This window comes from Phodopus roborovskii, unplaced genomic scaffold (assembly GCF_943737965.1).
Source record: "Phodopus roborovskii unplaced genomic scaffold, PHOROB, whole genome shotgun sequence".
Taxonomy (NCBI): domain Eukaryota; kingdom Metazoa; phylum Chordata; class Mammalia; order Rodentia; family Cricetidae; genus Phodopus; species Phodopus roborovskii.
The window spans coordinates 12,506,260-12,527,199 of NW_026126611.1; the positions used below are offsets into that span (position 1 = coordinate 12,506,260).

A 20,940-nucleotide genomic window follows, 5' to 3' on the forward strand; every position below is an offset into this window, starting at 1 on the left:
TAACTTAGCACTGGCTTGAGTTTTCTAAGTACAGCATCTCTCCCCCCTCTCTGCTGTTCTGTGGTAATGGCTGATAGCTAGTAACCACTCTAAAACTGCAGCTAACTAAAGCATAGCCAGATTAGTGTGCCATGCTAGCTTCTCTTCCCTTTCTGTTGGGGTAGGAATAGGATTCTGGGGGCTGGAGATATGCCTCAGTGGTTAAGTGCATACTGCTCTTGAAAAAGCTTCAAGGGGATACAGTGGCTCTGGGATCCTTGAACTTGCACGGATGTGCACATACTCAGAAGCACATGCACATGTGCTCACACAACACACACACACACATCAAAATTAAAACAATCCAGTTACTGCTAGGGGATATAGCTCATTGCTAGGGTTCTTGCATGGCATGCATGAAGCCTGAGATTTGGTCTCCAACTCTGCATACAACCAAGCAGAGTGTGACCTGCCTGTAATTCCATCATGTAGGAGAATGCAAGATTGAGGTTATGCTTAAGTACTTGGTAAGTCTGAGACCAGCCTGGACTACCTACAAAAAATAGCACTAACCAGATTAAACGTCACTGTCCCACTTGTCACCCTCCATCCCCTCCTCTCCAGTGGGCTTGGAGCTGTAGCTTAGTAGTGTAGTCCTTTCCTGGCATTCATGGGTTCAAGGTCCTACTATTGGTAGGGAGAATAAAAAAGAAAGCAAAACATCAAGCTTGGGCCATGTTTTACAACCAGAAACCCGAGACAGTCCCACTGAAAGTTCTATCGAGGTGTCCCTTCTTGTCACTGCTTGGGCTTACAGATGTGCTCTACCATACCTGGCTTTCAGAACTTTTAATGAAAAAGAATAAAAACCACATGGAGTAAGTGTGCTAGATAACATTGTTCAAATCGGCCAGTCTGTGCATCGCTATAGACAAGATGAAACATGCTTACACACAGAAGGCTGAGGCTTAATTCCATGAAGATGACGGCTTCTTTGAAAGGCTGAGCTTCAGTCAGTCAGTCATGTGAATGAAAGCTACACCACACCACTATGTAGTGAGTGCTTCTCACTTGGATAAACTTAACCCATGCAGCTACCCTCGTATCTTATTAATGCAGAGAGGAGGGTTGCAGAGATAGCTGGTTAAAATGCTTCCTGCTCTTCCAGACCACCCACGTGTGGTTCTCAGTGCCCACGTCAGGCAGCTCACGGCCACTGACTCCAGCTGCAGGGATTCAATGTCTTCTTTCGGGCCTCAACAGGCATGTGCACTCATGCACCCAGCACCCCTCCCATGCACATAATTAAAAATAAAGCAACTCTTTTAAAAAAGTTTATTGTAGAGTGAGAATGTGTGTCACTGCTACTTGAAACCCTGGTGCAGTCAAGGTAAGCAGTTTTGGCACAAACACAGACATGATACACTTGAGTGATTTCATGCCAAGTCCTGTGTGTGACACAAAGGCACATTGTACTGAGTTAAAAAAAAAAAAGTGTTAAATTCTTCCATTTTTAAATTATAATTTCATAAAGTGCTTCTTATAACCCCTTACAATAGTAATCAACAGACAGTTTCTGCAGCAAAGACACCTGGAAGCTACTAGCACGTGGTGCTGTTTTACCCTTTATCATTCTGGTTGTTTTGAAGTCATATCTTTTCCACTTTCTCCTTAATAATTCATCTCTTGAACAGACAGTCCATGTGTGGGACGAGGTGAACTCTAACTTGGCACAGTGAAGGTCAATTTTCAGACAGTCTTGGGAATTTTGCAATTTCTACATACAAACTGATTAATGATTTAAATAAAGCAGTATTCAAATGGCAAGTCTGCAGACAATAGACTAATTCAGAGTCCATGATTGGAGATGGTGTTTTAAATACACGTTTTATCTTTAAGTTTTTCTTCTGTTTTGTCAGAACCATCTGGGTATAAGATGATAGGTACCACAGGCATGGCATTCATTTTATCCACGTGCAGAATTCCTCTGAAATACAAGGTAAGTCATTATTGCCAGTGTCACACACCTCCAGGAGGCTGATGTACACCACCACCACTTCAAGATGACGTCCACCTTCCCTCTCACGGGTTATGAAGCTTGTACAAACTCTTGGCCCTAAGTTCTCTTTAACCAAACACACTGAGCACTAGAAGGGAACGAGATCATTGCCCGATCCTACAGGAAGGAAAGCGAACAGCTGCAGGGCTCATTACCCTAGACTGGGCAGCTTTCTAGTCGATGTCTCTTTGTCATTAGAATCTGTGTGACTATTGAACCCAAGATCCCAAGTTAGCATTTCTAAGATCCTTCCATTGAAGCCGCAACAGAGGCCTTAATCCGCAAGCTGACCATCCATGCAGTGCTCAGACTCTGCTGCTCTAAGTCAGTCAGTCTGGCATACAGCAGCAGTTTTCAAGGTGCATGTGCCATTTTATTATATGCTGCAGGTTTCATTCACGTTGGGTGCATGTGCTGATGCTCATGACTCTCTCTGCCAGCTGTTGAGCACAGGGATGAGGCAAAGGCTGATGACTGAATTAAGTTTACTTAGCAAATCAGAAGCAAAGGGACCTTCAAACTTTTAGAGAGTTATCAAGCACACCAGACCCATGGATGACGAAGCCCCTCACCTGTGCAAAGTGTAAGGCAGGTATGGTAGCCCACACCTAGAATCCCAATGCTCATGAGGCACAAGCTAGAGCCATTCATGAATTCAGAGCCAGCCTGGTCTACGTATGGAGACCCATCTAGAAACACGCAACAAAATGAGCAGGTAGGTACTCAAGGCTGAAGTATGGCTGCACCCATAAACTAAGCAGTCCTCAGGCCATTAGGATTAACAGGTAACTCATGCTCCAAACCTGTTCCTGCTCAACAAGACCTACTGGACCTGCCATTCACAGGGTCGTCGTGCCTAGAGCCAGCACTGTACTTTGGCAGTGCAGTCAGTGTCTTAATGGCTAACGGACGGTGCTGCTATCTAATAGTGGGCCGTGGGGGCATCTCTACAGGCTCTCTGCCTCTTGCCCTCAGAATGCTGTGGCCGCTTAACCCTGTCCTGGCTATACAGCAACATGAGCTGTAACGTGAGAGCTGAGAGTCGGGTGTAACTTAGAGCAGGGTGGGATGAAAGGGCCTGTTTGCCAGTGGCCACAACGTGCCCAATGAAATCAAGGCCACTCAGGCTTGCTGGCACACATCTGTAATCCCAGCACCTGGGAGGCAGGAGGGTCAGGAGTCCAAAGCCATCCTCAGCGACCTGGCTAAGTTCGGGGCCAGCCTGGGCTACATGTGACCCTGCCCCATACAAGCAGCAGAGGACATCTGGTGCCTTTGCCCCTGTGCCTCGTGTTGCTGCGGTCAAGAGCCTGCTGGGCTCCTGACACTGACTGATGCTGTGGAGGTGAAAAGGGGCGATGGTTTCACTGACCCCGTGTTCCCATTCATTTCCTGCTCCACGGAGACTAAGCAACAATTCTGATCATGGTTTACTCTCTCAAACTATTGTAATCTCAAATAATACATAAATGTATTTTAATTCCATTACAGTTGGAAAATGGTTTTTTTCCCCCTCCCATTGTCCTATCCTAATTTTATACTTTCAAATATATAAAATAAGTGAATATAACTTTGTTTCCCCCCCCCCCAAGACAGTGTTTCTCTGTGTAGCCCTGGCTGTCCTGAAACTCATTTTGTAGACCAGACTGGTCTTGAACTCACAGTGATCTGCCTGTCTTTGCCTCCTGAGTGCTGGGAGTAAAGGTGTGTGCCACCACTATAACTTACTTTTGAATAGCTAAGATTAATAATGTCTCAAAAACATGAAGCACTTACTTGTTCTCAGAAACTGGGAAAAGCACCTTTAACACGGCTAGGACTCCTGCTGCACCCAAAACTCCAACTACCATGACGTTGAGGAACATGAAGAACACGGGGAACACAGTGCCCCAGAACCGACAGAGTGCTTTCCTGAGATTCTCCATCCACTGGCACATTACCTGGGGAGAGGGTTTTCATCAGAAAGGCCAGCTCCAGCACCTAAAATTTAACATTTCTGTCTTCTTTTGAGACGGGGGTCTTTCTCTGTAGACCAGGCTGGCCTGGAACTCACAGAGCTCCGCCTGCCTCTGCCTCCCAAGTGCTGGGATTAGAAGCGTGTGCCACCATAATGTTTTGGGTTTGGGTGACAGAAAACCTGTGTTTTGATTATAGTGGTGTTACGTGTGTCAAAGCTAACTCAAAAGATGAAATAAAAATTAAGAAAGAAAGAAGCCTGGGTGGGGTAAACAGCTCAAAAGTGAATGCTTTCCCCTACTTTCACAGTGATGGGATAGAGTGACTGTGGGACATATATAACATGGCAACAAAATTTCATTTTATAATTGTTTTACAATCTTAAAAATTATGTTTCCGAGTCACAGGTGCAAAATCCCGCTGTCTAACTACTAACTAAGGGAATATTAATGCTGACAGACTAGTGAGAACTGTCCAGAGTTGCAGGCAGAGAGGACAAGAGAGGGAGAAACAAACTCCACAACTTTTAGAACGGGCAAGGGGCACTGCTCCGGAAATGCCTCATGTTTTAAGAGCAAGAAGGGAACCAAATATGGGCACTGATGATGTGGGCAATGAAGACAGTCTCCTCTGAGGCTGACGGGCTGGAGATATCACAGTGCAAGCTGCCCAACTAATCCAGACTCCAGCAACCCCAAATCAACAGTCTGACCTTCAGTGAGAATCACTGCACAGAGCTTACCCATTTGAGAGCAGACACTACTTTCAGAACTGTATCTGTAGATGGATGTAACATAAATGTGCTCAGTGGATCCCAGTGTGGTTTCACTGGAATACCCCTCTGATTCCTCACACCGTGATGGGATACTCGGCTGTGCCTGACAGCCTGAGCACAGGTTAACCCGGGACAGAGGCTAGAAGTTGGGAACTGACCCAGGGTTGCAGAACTAGAAACAGAAGATCAGTTTCAATCCACACCCAGTCACTGTGCAGGACCTTGAGGGTGCACACCGTCTGCGTGTGTACAAGGTGAGAGTTGAATGGAGATTTGAGAAGGAACTGTGGGACTCTATCATTAAATGCAGTCTATAAGAACACCTTGAATACCACATTAAGGTCAAATTAACGTCCGGCAGGGTAGCTCAGTGAGTAACTTGTGGCCAAGCCTCATAACTTGAGTATGGTTCCTGAGGCCAACTCGGCGAAAGGAGAGGTCAACGCCCGAGAGTTGTCCTCGGATAAGCACGTACATGCACAGGCACACACAGGGAGGGTAAATGTCAGACAACAACAGAAACCCAGAGAGAGCCAGGGGTGCTGACTTACGCCTATAGTACCAGCACTGAGGAGATGGATGCAGGAAGATCATTATGAGCTGGAGGTCAGCCTAGGCTACAAACTGAAAAAAAAAAAAAAAAAAAGGCAAAAACTAAAAACTGGAAAAAAAAAAAAAAAAGCAAAAACTAAAAACAGCAAAAAAAAAAAAAAAAGAAAGACACACAATCACTAAAAACGATCCACTACTTTAATCTTTATGATGTCTACCTCATTTTAAGGACACATTTATGTTCTTTAACATAAACAGAACTGCTATGGTAATACCACATAAAGATAATATCAACGTCGGGCGGTGGTGGCATGTGCCTTTAGTCCCAGCACTCGGGAGGCAGAGGCAGGAGGATCTCTGTGAGTTCCAGGCCAGTCTGCTTTACAGAGTGAGCTGAAAAACACCCAGGACTGTTTCACAATGTCTGGAAGAGAAAACAAAAACAAAGAAAAAAAGAAAACACCAAGTATTAGACTTACCTTGTATGAAGATGGGGGCTCGGCTCTGAGAGGAGTCTCAGGCAGTTTGCCAGGTAACGCATTTCCCTCCACGGTGGTTTCTACACTCCCGATGAGGTAGTGGCTGGTGGTCTGCAATGAAGGAACGCTTCCTACTGAAGAGGGAAGAACAAAGTTATCAAATGCCAGCAGCGAGCTGGCACCCTCTGCAAGTTCTAAGAGAGCACACCAAGAATACTTGTGATTACTTTCCTAACATACTTCACCACGAGAGAACAAAAGTTTTATTTACTTGTTTACTCAGGGGGCTACAGAAGTTACGGTTTTGTCACACAGTCTAAATTTTCAGTCTATGGGCACGGCACACTCCGTAACCCAGGCTACCCTGGTCAACCTATCACATTACAGACCAGGCTGGGCTACAGGGTAAAACCCTATTGAAAGGAAAACAGACAGAAAGGAAGGAAGGAAGGAAGGAAGGAAGGAAGGAAGGAAGGAAGGAAGGAAGGAAGGAAAGAAGGAAGGAAGGAAAGGAAGGGAGGGAGGAAGGGAGGGAAGAAGGAAGGACAGACAGACAATAAAATGTAAAAGTTCTACCAGGTGTAATGATCTACAGATTAAATTCCAGGACAGCCAGAGCTACACAGAGAAACCCAGTCTTTAAAAAAAAAACCAACAAAACAATAATGAAAATGTTCTGCTTTGGCCTCAAGGAAGTCTATTTCTGAATACATTAAATAAGAAAAGATATATAGCAGCATTTGTACGTATTGTCAAAAGTGCTTAAGAGCATATAGGGGACTAGAGGGCTGGCCTGGTCAGGAGTGCCAGCTGCTCTTCAGGAAGACATGAGTTCAGGAGTTCAGTTCCCAGCATCCACCTTGTGACTCCAGCTCTAGGGATCTGACTCTTTCATGGCCTCTAGAAGTGTACACACACACACACACACACACACACACACACACACACACACACAAATAAAAATCTTTTTTTTTTTTAATTATATAAGGCAAGCTTGGCAGCGGCTCATACCTTTAATAGCAGCCAACACTTGGAAGGCAGAGACAGGTAGATCTCTAAGTTTGAGGCCAGCCTGGTCTACAGAGTGAGTTCCAGGACAGCCAGGGCTACACAGAGAAACCCTGTCTTGAGAAAACAAATAAAAAAGCATATAAGGCAAAACAATCCCATTAGTATTTTAAGTAATGGTCTTTTAAATTACCTTTTTTAGAAAAGTTGGGAAGAGTAAATAAAATGTCACTGTTTTGGGAAAGAGAATAAAGCATGCTTTCTTCCAAAGGAAGGGAAAATTTTGAATGTCTGAGTACTCTCTGGTTCTTAACTAAAATGTCAATTTCAATCACATCCTTTTGTTGAGCCTACGGAAGAAAAAAAATAAGTACCTTTTACTTTAAATAACGCCTTAGCGCTTCCTCATTCAGCCAATGGCTCCTGACTCCTTCCCACACCCACTCCAGGCGTTTACACCAGTGATGCAGCTCCGTTCGCACGGCCGAGTCCCTCACTTCCTGTTTGCTGATGTTTATCACGTTTTAAACGATATAACGGTATGAGCGTGAGGTTTTTTACAAAGTAAAACGCAAAAATAACCAAAATGCTGCAGGATTAAATCCAGACAATTCTAGGGTTCTGTAGTGGCTTCAACGAGGACGGCCCCTACAGGCTCGTTCATTTGAATGCTTGGTCCCCAGTTGGTGGAACTGTTTGGGAAGGGTTAGGAGGCGTGGCCTTGTCAGAGGATGAGTGCCACTGGGGTGAGCTCTGAGGCCTAGCCTCCCCCCCCTCCCTCCCCTTCTCTCCCTCCCTCCCCCCCTCCCTCCGTCTGCCTGCAGATTAGGATATAGCTCTCAGCTACATCTCTAGTACCATGCCTGTGTGCCCACTGCCCACCGTGATGATGATGATGATGGACTAACCCTCAGAAACCGTAAGCAAGCCCCAACTGAGTGTTTTCTTCTAAAAGTTGCCTTTGTCACCACGAGGTGTCCCCCCACAGCAATGGAAGAGTAACCTCCTTCCTCATCGAGTCAGAGACCAAGCCACTCAACACCTGCGCACACAGCACAAATTTACCCCCGATTAACCAGCACATGATCTCACCTGTCGCCCATCAATCTCTACCGCCTCTTCTTGAATAACAATTAGCCGTGCACGGGAACCAGATGTCATGGGCCACTCATGAACTAAGATCCTTATAGTGACAATCCCAAAATATTCGTTCTCCTCCAGATTTTCCAGATTTTCGCTCTTCACTATTAAAAAACAGAAGAAAGGAGTGAGATTTTGGACAAAAATTACCATCAGAGCTGCTACTGTGGCTGACAGTTTCTGTGACAGTCACACAGAACGCGACAGCAGCAAGCGCATTTTCTTGGCACCCTTCATGCCTGACCTTAACAGGGTCAGGGTTCTAAGAGCAGAGACAGCTGCCACTCATCAGGAAGGAAGTGCTTGCTGGCTACAGTGGCAGAGCCTCTGCTTCGGTTTCCTGCCGGCTGCCAATGAAGAGTAACAGCACAGACTGAAAGCAAGCCTCAAGGGGGTCAGCCCACGCTCGCTCACGGAGTGAACCGTCGTGGGTTCACCCCCAGGGTCAGTCAGTGAGAGAAGAGCCCGCATCACGCTGTGTGGCTTCACTTTTGACTTCCCCTCTTTTTTGTTTTTGTTTTCGAATGTTCTCCATGCTTTGCACCCAGTGGGTGACTTTTCACAGAGGGGACAGGAGCAGGAAGAGGGCAGGAGGGGTCTACATCCCTCTGTCGTGGTGATGGGGAAATGTGAACATATTTTATTGTACACATGTATGAAAGTCTCAGAATTAACGACAACATTTAAAATAACACAGCCAGGAATAGTGGTGCATGCCTAAAATCCTAGCACTCGGGCAGCTGAAGCAGTACAAGGCCAGCCAGAGCCCACAACAAAACTGTCTCACAGAAAGCGTGTTAAAAGGCTACACGAATGGTGTGGCCATTATAAGGGGTTTATTACTCACTCGAGGGTCTGAGCTCAGAACCCAGCCCTCAGTGGGTGGCTTACTATGGCTCTAAGAGAGGGAGGGGGTCATAAGTGCCCTCCTAGCCTCTGTGGACACCTGCACACACATACAATAAACCTTAAAACATTTTCTAAAGTGACACACACCAATCAGTCTGCCACAAGATGAGCATTTAGTGGCTGCCTCCCAAATATAAGGACTAATTTGTCAAGGAAACAGACACACATTCTAAAAGCCAATCCAGTGACAAACACATTGTGAGCCTTCAAAGGGCAATCAATCCCTTTGACCTGGGTCAGCTGATACCCATTTCATTAGCCATTTAACAACTACTGTGGTCAGTCACAACCTAGTCTCCCCGTCAGGCCCCAGCCAGAGTACGCCACCGCGGTGTAACTCTGACTAATGCCCGCTCTGGTCCAGCGCTGTCAGCCTTGGGTTCTCTGAGAACCCCCCATCAGGAGATACTTTGTCATGGACTCTGAGCCTTTACCGTGCATAACTCCCTCGTGCTCCCTACTTATCATCCATGCCTTAAAAACCCATTTTACTAAGTGGTTTATAATGTTTGCTGTGGCACTGTGACTGGACCCCAGGGCTGTCCAGAACCTTAAAGAATGGTTGGAGCTGGAACGGGTGGTTAGCATCTGCCTCCACTATGCCATCCAGACTGCTTCAAACCCAAGGACTCCCACCTTAGCCGCCCCAGTAGCCAGGACTGTGGAAATACAAGTTCGATTCCCATAGCACCTGCTTTAGTAAACCAACGTTTTAACTGCCTGTTTACTCACTGGTAACCCAGCCGGGTCAGCAGGTCTAAGCCTACAGCCTAGGGCACATGAGAGTCAACAGTGGGAAAGTTTTATATACATCAGAGAGTAACTCTTTAGCCTGGATCTCACACCCTGACTGTCAGATAAACTCAAACCAACAAAAGCCCCACGGTGACCCCCTCACCACAGTAGTCAGCTTTCAAGGATGCCCGCAACCATGGTTGCTGGCAGGCATGAATACCCTTGCTTAACTCCCTACCTCAGAGCCAGCTGGGCCCAGTGACTGCTTCTCACAAGTCACAAAACATAATAGTATCTGACTCTTTAAACAACCTTAAAGTTTAAAAAAGCAAACAGGGCCTGAAGAGACAGTGCCTGGACCAGTTCTCAGAGCCCACACGGCAGCTCCCACTGCCCCCTGCTCCACTTCCAGGGTCTAACACCCTCTTGTGGCCTCCTGGGACACCAGGCACACAGGTGCTGCAGACACACATGCAGACACAACACCATACACATAAAAACAAAATGCATCTTAGGAAAGCACGTTCTGTTGGCAGGTCAGTAAACGAAACTAAGTAGGACCCATGCACACAATCAGCATCTGTCTATCTTCTGCAATTGGGATGGGAACGTCTGCAGGGTTTGAGCTCCTTCCTGCTAGCCCACATCTGTGCCCACTCTTACACTTTAACCTACCGGGAACTAGATGCCAGTCTCATGACGGAACAAGCAAACAGAGTATCAACAATCGACAGCTGAAATGCCTTAGTTGAAGCTATCATTTCTAGCATTACAGACACAACCTGTCACTTTAAGGTGGAATGTTAGCAATCCAGTACTAACTTAGCAGTATTACAGAGGGAGCAATGTTGGAAAAGTATTCGTACTCACCTATCAAAGTCTGACAGCTTATTCGGGTTACACCACTATTTACAGGTAAGTCATTTACATATACCTGTCCACTCTCATAGGTTATGTTAAGAACCACCTTAAAACAAAGCAGCACATACATTAATTCCAACAGTTCATAAACGACAACAAACTCTTCATGCCAAAAATACATTGCCCAACCATGTGTGGCAGGTGTGATACTTTAGATATGCTTTGCCCCTCAAGGATTCATGTGCTGGAGGCTTAGTCTCTCAGCGCCACGGTCCGGTGGGGACCTCTAGGATGTGAACCTTAGTGGCAGCTGTGTAATCTCTGGGGCAGTGTCTTCACAGGGCCCATGGGACTCCGGTCTCTCTCCTATTTGGTATCTGGCAATGTGCACTGTGATTCTCCTGTGAGCTCCTCTCATTGTGGTACCATTTGCCAGGAGGCGAGCGACAAACTGAGGCCAGCAATATGCCCTTGCTCCTCTCCAACTAAGTGAAAGACAAACAAAAGCCTTTTGGGTTTTGTTTGAGGCTTCTTCTTTAGTTTGGCTTCCTTTTTAGATTTTTATTTATTTTTATTTTATTTGTAATGGATGCTTCGCCATGCATGTATGTCTGTGCACGTTACGTGTGTCGTGCCTAAGAGGCAAAGAGGGTACTAGCTGGTCTGGAACGGCAGTCACATGTTGAAGGCTCTGCTGATGCGTGGGAGAAGGCACAATGCCCCTCTAAACTGCTCAGCGGAGTCAGTAATGGTCCCGGGACAGGGACTTGGGAGAGCTCTGGGTTTCTCTGTGCAGCCTCGGCTGTCCTAGAACTCATTTTTGTAGACCAGGCTAGCCTTGAACTCACAGAGATCCGCCTGCTTCCGCCTCCCAAGTCCTGGGTTAAAAGGTGTGCGCCACCACCACCCAGCCAATACTCTACTTAATAAGTTTGCCTGGCATAAGACATAGCTTTATGCAAGACCTCCTGATCCCAACTTTCCTATCTTCTTTATCTGCTCATCTCCCTTACGACCCTATCACCAAAGAATGACCGGCTGGTCCAGGTCAGTTACGGACAGTTGTGAGGTGCATGTGGGTACTGGGACTCAAACCTGGCTCTTCTGCAAGAGCAGCCAGTGCTTTTAACCCCCGGGCCATCTTCTCGGACCTTCAATTTTGGTGTCTTAAGACAGTGTCACTACTTAAGAAGTCTGGGTTGACTTTTAACTTAAGATAAGCCTTCTGCCTCAGCCTCCAAAGTGCTAGGATTACAGGCATGAGCTGCTATTCCCAGCCTCATTAGCAAAGTGGGCAACCAGGTCAGTTATAGCCTGACACGGCTATTTCTTCATAAAGTAGCCTGCCTCAGGCATTTCACCGTAATAACACAAAATGGACTATTTACAATCAGGAAAAATCCCTGGCTAAATGTTACGCTAAAAATATAGTCAAGAGGAGACAGACCTGTTCTTTCGACACCTCCCCGTTGTCTCTCAGGGTAGTTACATTGATTCTGACGCCATCCTGTAAAACAAACGTATAGGTTGGGTGGGTGCACATTTACAGACTGCAAATAACCCAGCTCTTTAGACAGCTGACTTGCTATCATTGTATGTGTACACGAGCTGCCATGGTGCATGTGTGGAGGTCAGAGGACAACTGTTGGGAGTCCGTTCTCTCCCTGTACCTTTGGGTTCTGGGGATCAAACTCCGGTCGTTAGGCTTGTTAGCAGTGTCTTCACTTGCCGAACCACTTACCCGGAGAATAACCAACTCCTTCTTCATGTCTTCTGTTACTACTATTATTATTAAAGGTTTATTTATTAATTTATTATGCACACAGTGTTCTCCCTGCACCAGATCTCACTACAGATGGTTGTAAGCCACCATGTGGCTGTTGGGAATTGAACTCAGGACCTCTGGAAGAGCAGTAGTGATCTTAAGCTCTGAGCCATCTCTCCAACTCGTTATTTTTAAATTTATTTTCATGATTTTAAGTTAGGGCTGTGTGTGCACATAAGCGTGTGCACGCATTTGAGTGCAGGTGCTCTCCCATACCCAAGGCACTGGATCCCAGAGAGCTGGAGTTTAAGCGGAGAATGTTAGTCATGCCCACTACGCCCACCCCACAGAAGAGATCCCCGTTCCGATCTCTGCAACTTTTCTTTCCGTTTTACTGGCTGTGTCTCTTTAAACAATGCACTGCTTAGCTTTACCTGTTTCTGAGCATTACAGAAACAGAGTTTAGGCACTCCCTTCCTTCATTAAAGACACTCGTGTGTGTAGCAACAGTCTCTTGTTCACAAGGATGCGGAAGGATCAGCGGGCACTTACTGTTCCCGCTGCCCGTGGATATCCACTCTGACCCTGCTCGGGCGCACCTCTTGGGTACGTGTCTGGGACAGGCGCTTTTGCTGCTGCGCAGGGTGTCATCAACAGCCATCTACCCAAATACTTGAACGTACTGATGGCATTTTTGTAGAAAAGCACTGCTGGCCACAGGGACCTGGTACTGCCAAGGAAAGCTTTCCTATTAGGACTGGGGATGTAGCTAATTCTATTAGGACTGGAGATGTAGCTAATTGGTCTATATGTGGGGGGGAGCGCTTGGCATCAGGTACCTTTTCCTGCTGAGCCATCTCACTACAGCGTACACACACCCTCAGCCCTTTTGAAAATTCATTTTGAGACAGGGTATGTGAAAGTTACTCCTCACTGTTAAGCTGAGTGGATTAGAACCACCAAGGAGACCTGGGTATGTGCGTAATGGCATCTCCAGAGGTCTAAGATCCATCCTGAACGTGTGGGCAGGACCAGAGCGTGGACCACTTTGGACAGAACATAAAGAGAAAGGGGGGAAGCCAGCTGGGCACCTGCTACCCTTTCTGTTTCCTGAAGCAGGTGCCTCTGCCCATCACGGGAGGATCTGCTAAACAGAGGCCATCAGTCTTCTACGAGCCCAGAGAAAGCCTTCTTTGAGAAACTTTTTACAGCTTCTGCTTTTCAAGAGTTAACAAACACCACACTTACCGTCTTACATCTTATTGTCTGCTTAGCAGTGTCATGGTTTATGAAGATGAAAGATACGGATGTGTTTGCCCTGGGTTCAACGTCTAGCAAGCGCGCGTGCACACACACACACACACACAGGCAAACACGTGTGAGTGTGTATATGCATACATGAATCTTTTTTGATACTCTTGAATGACATCACGTGTTTTAGTTGCAATACCCAGAATGTGTCCCAACTGACACGGTGGCATGTTTCTGTACCCAGAGGACTTAGCGCACAACTCTAAATCTTTGAAAGTGAAAGAAAGGACTGGAGAGATGGCTCAAGGGTTACAAAAGCCCTTGTTGTAGAAACCGACTCCACAAGATTGTCCTCCGACCTCCACTTCTGTGGCGTGCGTCCCCGATCCAACATCAGACAAACAGAACAAGTAAATATTTACAACTAAAAAACTGACATTTATGTCAGTCACTTCTGTACTTAGCGCGTTGCCACCAAAATAGTAAGGTGTTCAATCTCATAAATTTCATGCCCTCTGGGGAAAAGCCTAATTTTATAATCTCCAAACTTCTTCCGAGTATACAGATTAAGAAAGGCAAGTGTCATGGCAACAAGAGTTTAAAAAAAAAAAATGGGCTGCGTCTGAATAGCGCAAAGCCACAGTTGGTCACCTGCAAGGTTTGTGACCCAGGGCGATGGGATCCGGTTCCCCAGTGATGCTCAAGCTCATCCCTGATCCTCGATGCAGGGAGGGAGGACCAATCCACTAACATCCAACAAAAAGCCCCGCTGGGGAACCGCCTCGGGCCGGGGAAGGCGCTGGCTCCTAGGCGCAGCCGAGCAGGCAGGCACACGCGGCTGGGTGGCCAGGAGAGCTGCTAACGGGGCGAGCCCAACCTCGCCGGGCCCAGAGCTGGGCTCCGGCCCAGGAAGCAGCCATTGCAGACGCCCGAGGTCAGCGGCCACGGCGCACTTTGGACAGCGGAGCCGGGCAGGGCAGGGCCTGCGGCCGACCCCGACTCCAGGTCGGCGGCCCGAGGCTGGGCGCCCGCGCGCCCCGGGGAGCCTCCCCTCCTGTCCGGGCGGACGGACCCCGTGCCGCCCGCCCGCCCGCCCGCCCGCGGGACGGCGCAGCGGCCTGCCCTACCTGCCGAGCTGGGGACGGCGGCCCGGGCGCGCGGCTGGTCAGCCACCCCGCGGCTGGCAGCGCCACCAACAGCAGCAGCCGGACGCGCAGCGGCGCCCGCAGGGCGCCCTCCATCTTGAACAACCGCGGCGCCGGGCGGCGGGAGGTGGGAGGTGAGGGCGTGGCGGCCCGGGCGGGAGGGGCGGGGCCGCGGCGGGAGGGGCGGGGCCGCGGCGGGAGGGGCGGGGCGGAGGTGGGAGGTGAGGGCGTGGCGGCCCGGGCGGGAGGGCGGGGCCGCGGCGGGAGGGGCGGGGCGGAGGTGGGAGGTGAGGGCGTGGCGGCCCGGGCGGGAGGGGCGGGGCCGCGGCGGGAGGGGCGGGGCCGCGGCGGGAGGGCGGGGCCGCGGCGGGAGGGGCGGGGCGGACCCCTTCCCGAATCCCGAAGGCTAGCTGAGCCGCTGAGGTTGGCGCGCGCCTGTCTGGGCACGCCAGGGGCAGAGGCAAGTTTGGGACAGCCCTCAGGGCGCCTGGCGTTCCCACAAAGTAAGCGCAGTTCTTCTCGATGCCATTCCATTACCTCTGGAGAGGTGTTTCTGTTTTCTCTTCTGTTTCGAAAAGGATCTCCTGCAGCCCAGGCTGGCCGTGTACTGCTTACTGATCATGCGGCTTCCACCCGCTCCGTGCTGGAATTACACCTCCTCAGCCCCGTTACTTTTTCCGCTAGTATGACCAATATGTTCATACATTTACAAAATGAAAACACAGGTAGTATGCTATAAACTTATGAATGAAAAATAAAACATTTGACATCAGGAGGGGGGTATTAATTTTTTTTTTCCAGATTCTCACTATGCAGCCCTGGCTGGCCTAGAACTCACTATGTACACCAGACTGGCATCCAACTTGCGACAGTCCTGACACTTCCTCTTGAGTTTTGAGATTAATGTTAACTTAGCAGTTGCCACCTTTGGCTACAGATGAGAATTTCTGAAGTAGTTTTATAAAGTACTGGGGCTTCTTTATGTTCCCAAATATCTGATTTAATTAGTAGTTTACACTAGGGCTGGAGAAAAGATTCAGTTCCCCAGACGACTCGTGGGTTGGGGTTAAGGATATGGCCCTCCCCTTAAATGTTCCAGTGTACCTTTGGTAGAGAGAAAATGCTCCCAAATGAAGCCCAGTGCACAGATCTCTACACCCTGATCTATTCCTTTGATCTGTTAATTTTAAAACTTTATGCAAATGGCTTCTCAACCACCATGTAGGTGCTGAGAATCAAACCTGGGTCCTCTGTAAGAGCAGCCAGTGGTTTTAACTGCTGAGCCATCTCTCCAAAGCCATACTTAAAAATTTTACTTTTATTTATTGTGGAGGAGGGATTCCGGTTGAGGTGAGAGAACATCATAATGGGGCTAATTTCAGCTTCTACCATGTGGGTAATGGGGATCCAACTCCAGTCATTAGGCTTGGTGGAAAGCAAGCCTGCCCTAATGGCACTGAGCCTCGGGGAAGGGCTGGATAGAATATTTAGGCTGGGGAATAGTAGGAGTGGTTTCCAGATATGAGACTATCAAGAAGCCCTCAGCCATGCTTGGTGATTTTCCCCATGGCTGCTTTCCTCCTGCCAGTGTGAGCCCAATAAACTCAAGGATTCCTCAGGGTGAACTTCAGTGGACCTTAGCAGTAAGGGGTGGATGTTCACAGCTCCCCCAGGGAAGGAATTTTCATAATACAGGACTGCATACTGGTTGAGAAGTATTTGTAGATATGGCCTATTAGGTAGAATAAGAAGGAATTTACTTAGTCTTTCTCTGAAATAAAATCTTTGCTGTGAAAGAGGACACCAAAAACAAACACAACACAAAACACCTTTGAACCCAAAAGTGGATACATCTGCTTTTTATTAGTTTGCTTTTTTTTTAGACTTAATTATTATGTACAGTGTTCTGCCTGCATGTGCACCTGCAGGCCAGAAGAGGGCACCAGATCTCATTACAGATGCTGCAAACCACCATATGGTTGCTGGGACTTGAACTCGGGACCTTTGAAAGAGCAGCCAGTGCTCTTAACTACTGAGCCATCTCTTCAGTCTCTGACACATCTGCTTCTTAAGCAACTGATTTCAGTGTTGTTGCCATCATTTTCACAATCAAAATCTGAATTTGTCCCTTTCTGTGATGCAAAGCAAGCTTGACACTTAAGGGAAATCTGGGACTTGCTCAGTGTCTGATTGCAGTTTTTGGGATGGAGTGAGTCATGGGGCTTTTGGCACAACATGCTTTCCACGGTGTTTTCCATAGTTAGCCAAACTTCCTGTAAGGGAAAAGGGCCAAATGAAGAAACACGCCCTGAGCAGAGTCAAAGAAACACACTTTGGCCCTGAAACCAAAGTCAACTCCCACCCTAAACCTGTGCAGAAAACCAACCAATCCCTGAGCATGAGAGCTAGCCAGTCTGAACTCAAGGACTGAAATCTGACCAGTCTCCACCCTGGAAATCTCCCTGGGAAAATGCCACCCTCTAAGAAGTCCTACCTTAACCCTGTGTCTGTTCAGCTTGTGTCTGTTGGGGCTGCCCGCCTCTGCCACCCTGGCAGAGGGCAGCCATTCTCCTGAATTCTTCCCTTCCAATAAATCTCTTGAATAAGGTTTGGGTGAGACCTTTCCCTGGAGCAGAGACCCCTGAGCAGAGCGGAGCAGGCCTGTTAACACTTTGAGGGAAACCTTCCCTTGGCAAAGCAAAGTTGTTACACTCCTCTCCGGGAGACTGGAATGGAACTGTAACAGCTTCGCCAGGGAAAACCGTCTCCTGCCAGAGCAGAGCTGATACACTGGGGAAGCCTTTCCCTGGAGCAGGGCTTACTGTGACCTGTGGTATTCCTTGGCTCCAGAGTGCCAGAATAACTTTCCATCTGAGCGGTAACACTCAATATTCTTTGGCTTCCGAGTGCCAGAATCCACCCCGTCCATCCCATCAGGCTGTAGGCAAATCTGTAGGAAGTTTTCTTAGTGATTGATTGGGGAGGGCCATCCCTGGGATGGTGGTCCTGGGGTCTATAAGAAAGCAGGCTGAGGGAGCCATGGGGAGCAAGGCAGGAAGCAGCATCCCTCTATGGCCTCTGCATCAGCTCCTGCTTCCAGGTTCCTGCCCTGTCTGAGTTCCTATTCTAACTCCTTCAGTAACAGACTATAGATTCAGAAGCAGTAAGTCAAGTAAAGCCTTTCCTCTCTCACTTGCTTTGGTCATGGTGTTGCATCATAGCAACAGTAACCTACATCTAAGACAATTTTCAAAGTTATCTATAAGTTTTACTTCATCTTTCTGAGAAATTTAGAAGCTGCTTTTACTGTAACCTTATTGTTCATCTGCTTAGAAATGAAAGGTTTTGTTAGTTTTTTTTTTTTTTTTTTTTTTTTTTTTTTTTTGAGAGTCTCACTATAAGCTGCACCTGGCCTGGAACTCTCTTATGTAAACCATGCTGCTAGCCTCTCAAGTGCTAAGATTAAAGGTGTGCACTACCATGCCTGGCTAGAAATGAATTTTATTAGATTCAGTAATAACATGCTATACTCATATAAATAAGTGACTAATAGAAATATTGTAGGGCCAGCAAGAGGGCTCAGCTGGCAAAAGTACTTGCTGTCCATGCCTGGTGATTAAAGCTTGGTACCCAGAATCCACGTAAAGGTTGAAGCAACAAACTGTCTTTACAAAACCATCCGCTGACATGCACAGGTGTGCCGTGCACTGACCCACAGACAGACACAGAATTTTATGCCTTTAAAAAGAAATGTCTTAGTCTTTTCCTGCCCATTGAGTTTATTAGAGTAGTTTCCATGAACATGGGTTTGTTTACAAGGGCATGGACACATTGCCAGTGGTTACACCATTGAAGAAAATGTCTCTCCAATCATTAACCATATAAATCCCCAGGGAGAAGAGGAGTCCTGTGAGCCCTTCCCTTTTATGACAGTGTTTATGGGCCCAAACTTGAGCAAATAATCACAGCTACTGCGAGTTCGGCAATGTTACAGCCATGTCATGCCTGAAGACAGCATTCTACACTGCTCCCTTCTTCCCCGGTGACCCTGGGCCTTGGAGGAGGGATACAGATGTCCCTCTTAAGGCTGCATTTGTTGTATATTGTTGTATGTATAGGTTTTGGCATGTTCTATCCTCAATTTCTTTTTCAGCAACTCATCATATTTGATAGTTTTAATTTCTACTTTGTAAACTTTCTGTAGTTTGTTGCTTTCTAGCTTGTATTCCACTACTCAAATAAAATATAAAGTTAATTCTATTTTTCTGTATTTGTTCAGACTTGCTTTGTGTCCTAATACAAGATCTACTTTAGAGAAAGTTCCACAGGCTGCTGAGAAGTGTATCCTGAAGTGTGTAGATGGAATGTTCTATCTGTTAAGCTCATTTGATCTGTGAGGCCATTCAACCACAATGGCTCTCAGATTTTCATAGATAACCTTTTGGATTTTTAATGTTCCTGTTGAAAACTAAGCTATTATTCTAATGAGCTTGCTTTTGTATGTGTCCTGGTGTTTTTTTCTCATGAGCTCTTTCTTGATACACCTTTGTTTTGTATATTCAGTGTTTTAACCATAACACTATGGTTACTTCCTTTTTGTTCCTATTTGGTGTTCCATAAGACTCTTGAGCTTGGGTATGCCTCTTTCCTTCCTTAGATTTGGGAAATCTTATGCTATGATTATATTGAATTATTATTATATAATATCTAATATATATGATTATATCTTCTTTGTGATGGAGTTCTCCGATGCCTGTAACTTACAGCTTCAATCTGGCTTCATTAATAAGTGGAACATGTTACATGTGTTCTAGCCCTTCTCCCATACCATTCTAAATTATAAGGAGGCCACAGGTTCGGGATTTTGGATTAGACCCTTTCAAATGGGACCGGGCTGTAAATAAAATAAATGTATTTTTTCTTTACTAACTTCTATTCCCTAATTTCCTTGTAATACAACACAACACACGTTTGGTGAATACTTCCAGCCCGAAAATTGTTTAAAAAACAATTAAAAAAAAAGAGTTTACCTTTAAAAAGCTCTTTCTCCCTATCTTCTTGGATATGCCTGTGATCTGTCATATCATGTCTCTGACTTTCACAAGTACACATTAAAAACTACACAAGTTAAAAAATATGTTTGGGTAGATGAGTGTAGGAAACTTATGGAAGCGTGTTACCAGAATGTTAACGATAAGAAAGTTAACAATAAGAAAGTCGGACAGATGGTCGTGGTCACGTGACAGCCACTTCTAGGACACAGACGGTGGAAGGCAGTGGTCCTCTGACCTCCACACTCATGTTCTCCAACAGGCACCCTCCCCATAAGTAACTAGTAAAAACTTTTAGAATAATTATATATGTAAAAGACTGATGCCTATTGCATTCTCATTTGTTGCACAACATTGTTAGGGTTCACCCCAGCCCCTGGCATCCTTATACCCAAAGAGACTGGGTGTCATGGTGGAAGTTCCACCCAAGCCTCCCTCCTTCCCATTTCAGAAAGACCTTCGACTGCTTCAGCTGAAAAAGCTGTTTCACTTCTGCTCATCCATTTATCCCTCTTCGATCTATGTGATGGCGTTTGATGACTAGGGCACCTGTACCTCACTAGTTCATCAGTTAAGCCGCTAAAAGTACAGGCAGGTGTGTCTCATAGGTTTCGTGGTCAGGGATTAACAGGTCGCAGTTGTAACTTCAGAGGTTCAGTTTTCAATTTCCTGATTGTCTTCTGAAAATGATCATGCCTTTTAACGTAAAGCCATAGCCCTTTGCTCTGACACCAAGATGTAAATCTGCTCCAGCTGTCTCACGGATACCTACAAGTTCCTGGGAGGAGTTCTGCTTCAGTATCAAGAAATCTGATGTGGTGAAAACTACCAGTTTCCAGAGCCCCTACCCATTTTCGAGCGCCACTGGCAGGGTTCACTCCTCCTGCCTGGGTCAAGTCGAGCCCACGGAGGGTCCTCCATATAATGACTTCACCGCCTGCCTTCTTCCTCCTCAAGGAACAGGTGCCTGAGGTCTACAGGAGGGCAGCTAAGGAATGCCTCTTCGCTCGTAACACCCGCTGAGTGTGATCCCACTGACTCCCGACCCATCGCCCCTTGTCAACGTGAAGAAGCCTGATGTGCCCCGTCGTCGTCCATATACGCAGCCCGGGATGCGTATCTCCCTCCCCTATCTCCCTGCAAACCCTGCTGGATCTCAGAAAGGCTTCCCCCAGAGATGGCCAAAGCCACTCCCACAGGATATTTATACTGCATCCAGAAAATAGACGTGCGGTTTTCCGGTCTCTCCGGTCTCCGGGAGTGATGCATCCATTA

The 20,940-nt window shown here is 47.0% G+C and overlaps 1 protein-coding gene across 2 annotated transcripts; it reads right to left on the reverse strand.

The window, feature by feature from the left end:
- Window positions 1-1,300: 1,300 nt before the first annotated feature.
- On the reverse strand, window positions 1,301-14,738 carry Ginm1 (glycosylated integral membrane protein 1). Of its 2 annotated transcripts, none has more exons than XM_051206023.1 (8): window positions 14,597-14,738; window positions 11,901-11,960; window positions 10,463-10,559; window positions 7,901-8,052; window positions 7,002-7,158; window positions 5,801-5,931; window positions 3,815-3,978; window positions 1,301-1,966 (listed from the first exon to the last, which is right to left on the reverse strand). In XM_051206023.1, the coding sequence occupies exons 1-8, from the start codon at window positions 14,708-14,710 to the stop codon at window positions 1,855-1,857; spliced, it is 987 nt and encodes a 328-aa protein (XP_051061980.1). In that variant the 5' UTR covers window positions 14,711-14,738; the 3' UTR covers window positions 1,301-1,854. The 2 variants fall into 2 exon arrangements, with proteins under 2 accessions (XP_051061980.1, XP_051061978.1); XM_051206021.1 differs by having other exon boundaries at window positions 5,801-5,934.
- Between the last annotated feature and the right edge of the window lie 6,202 nt (window positions 14,739-20,940).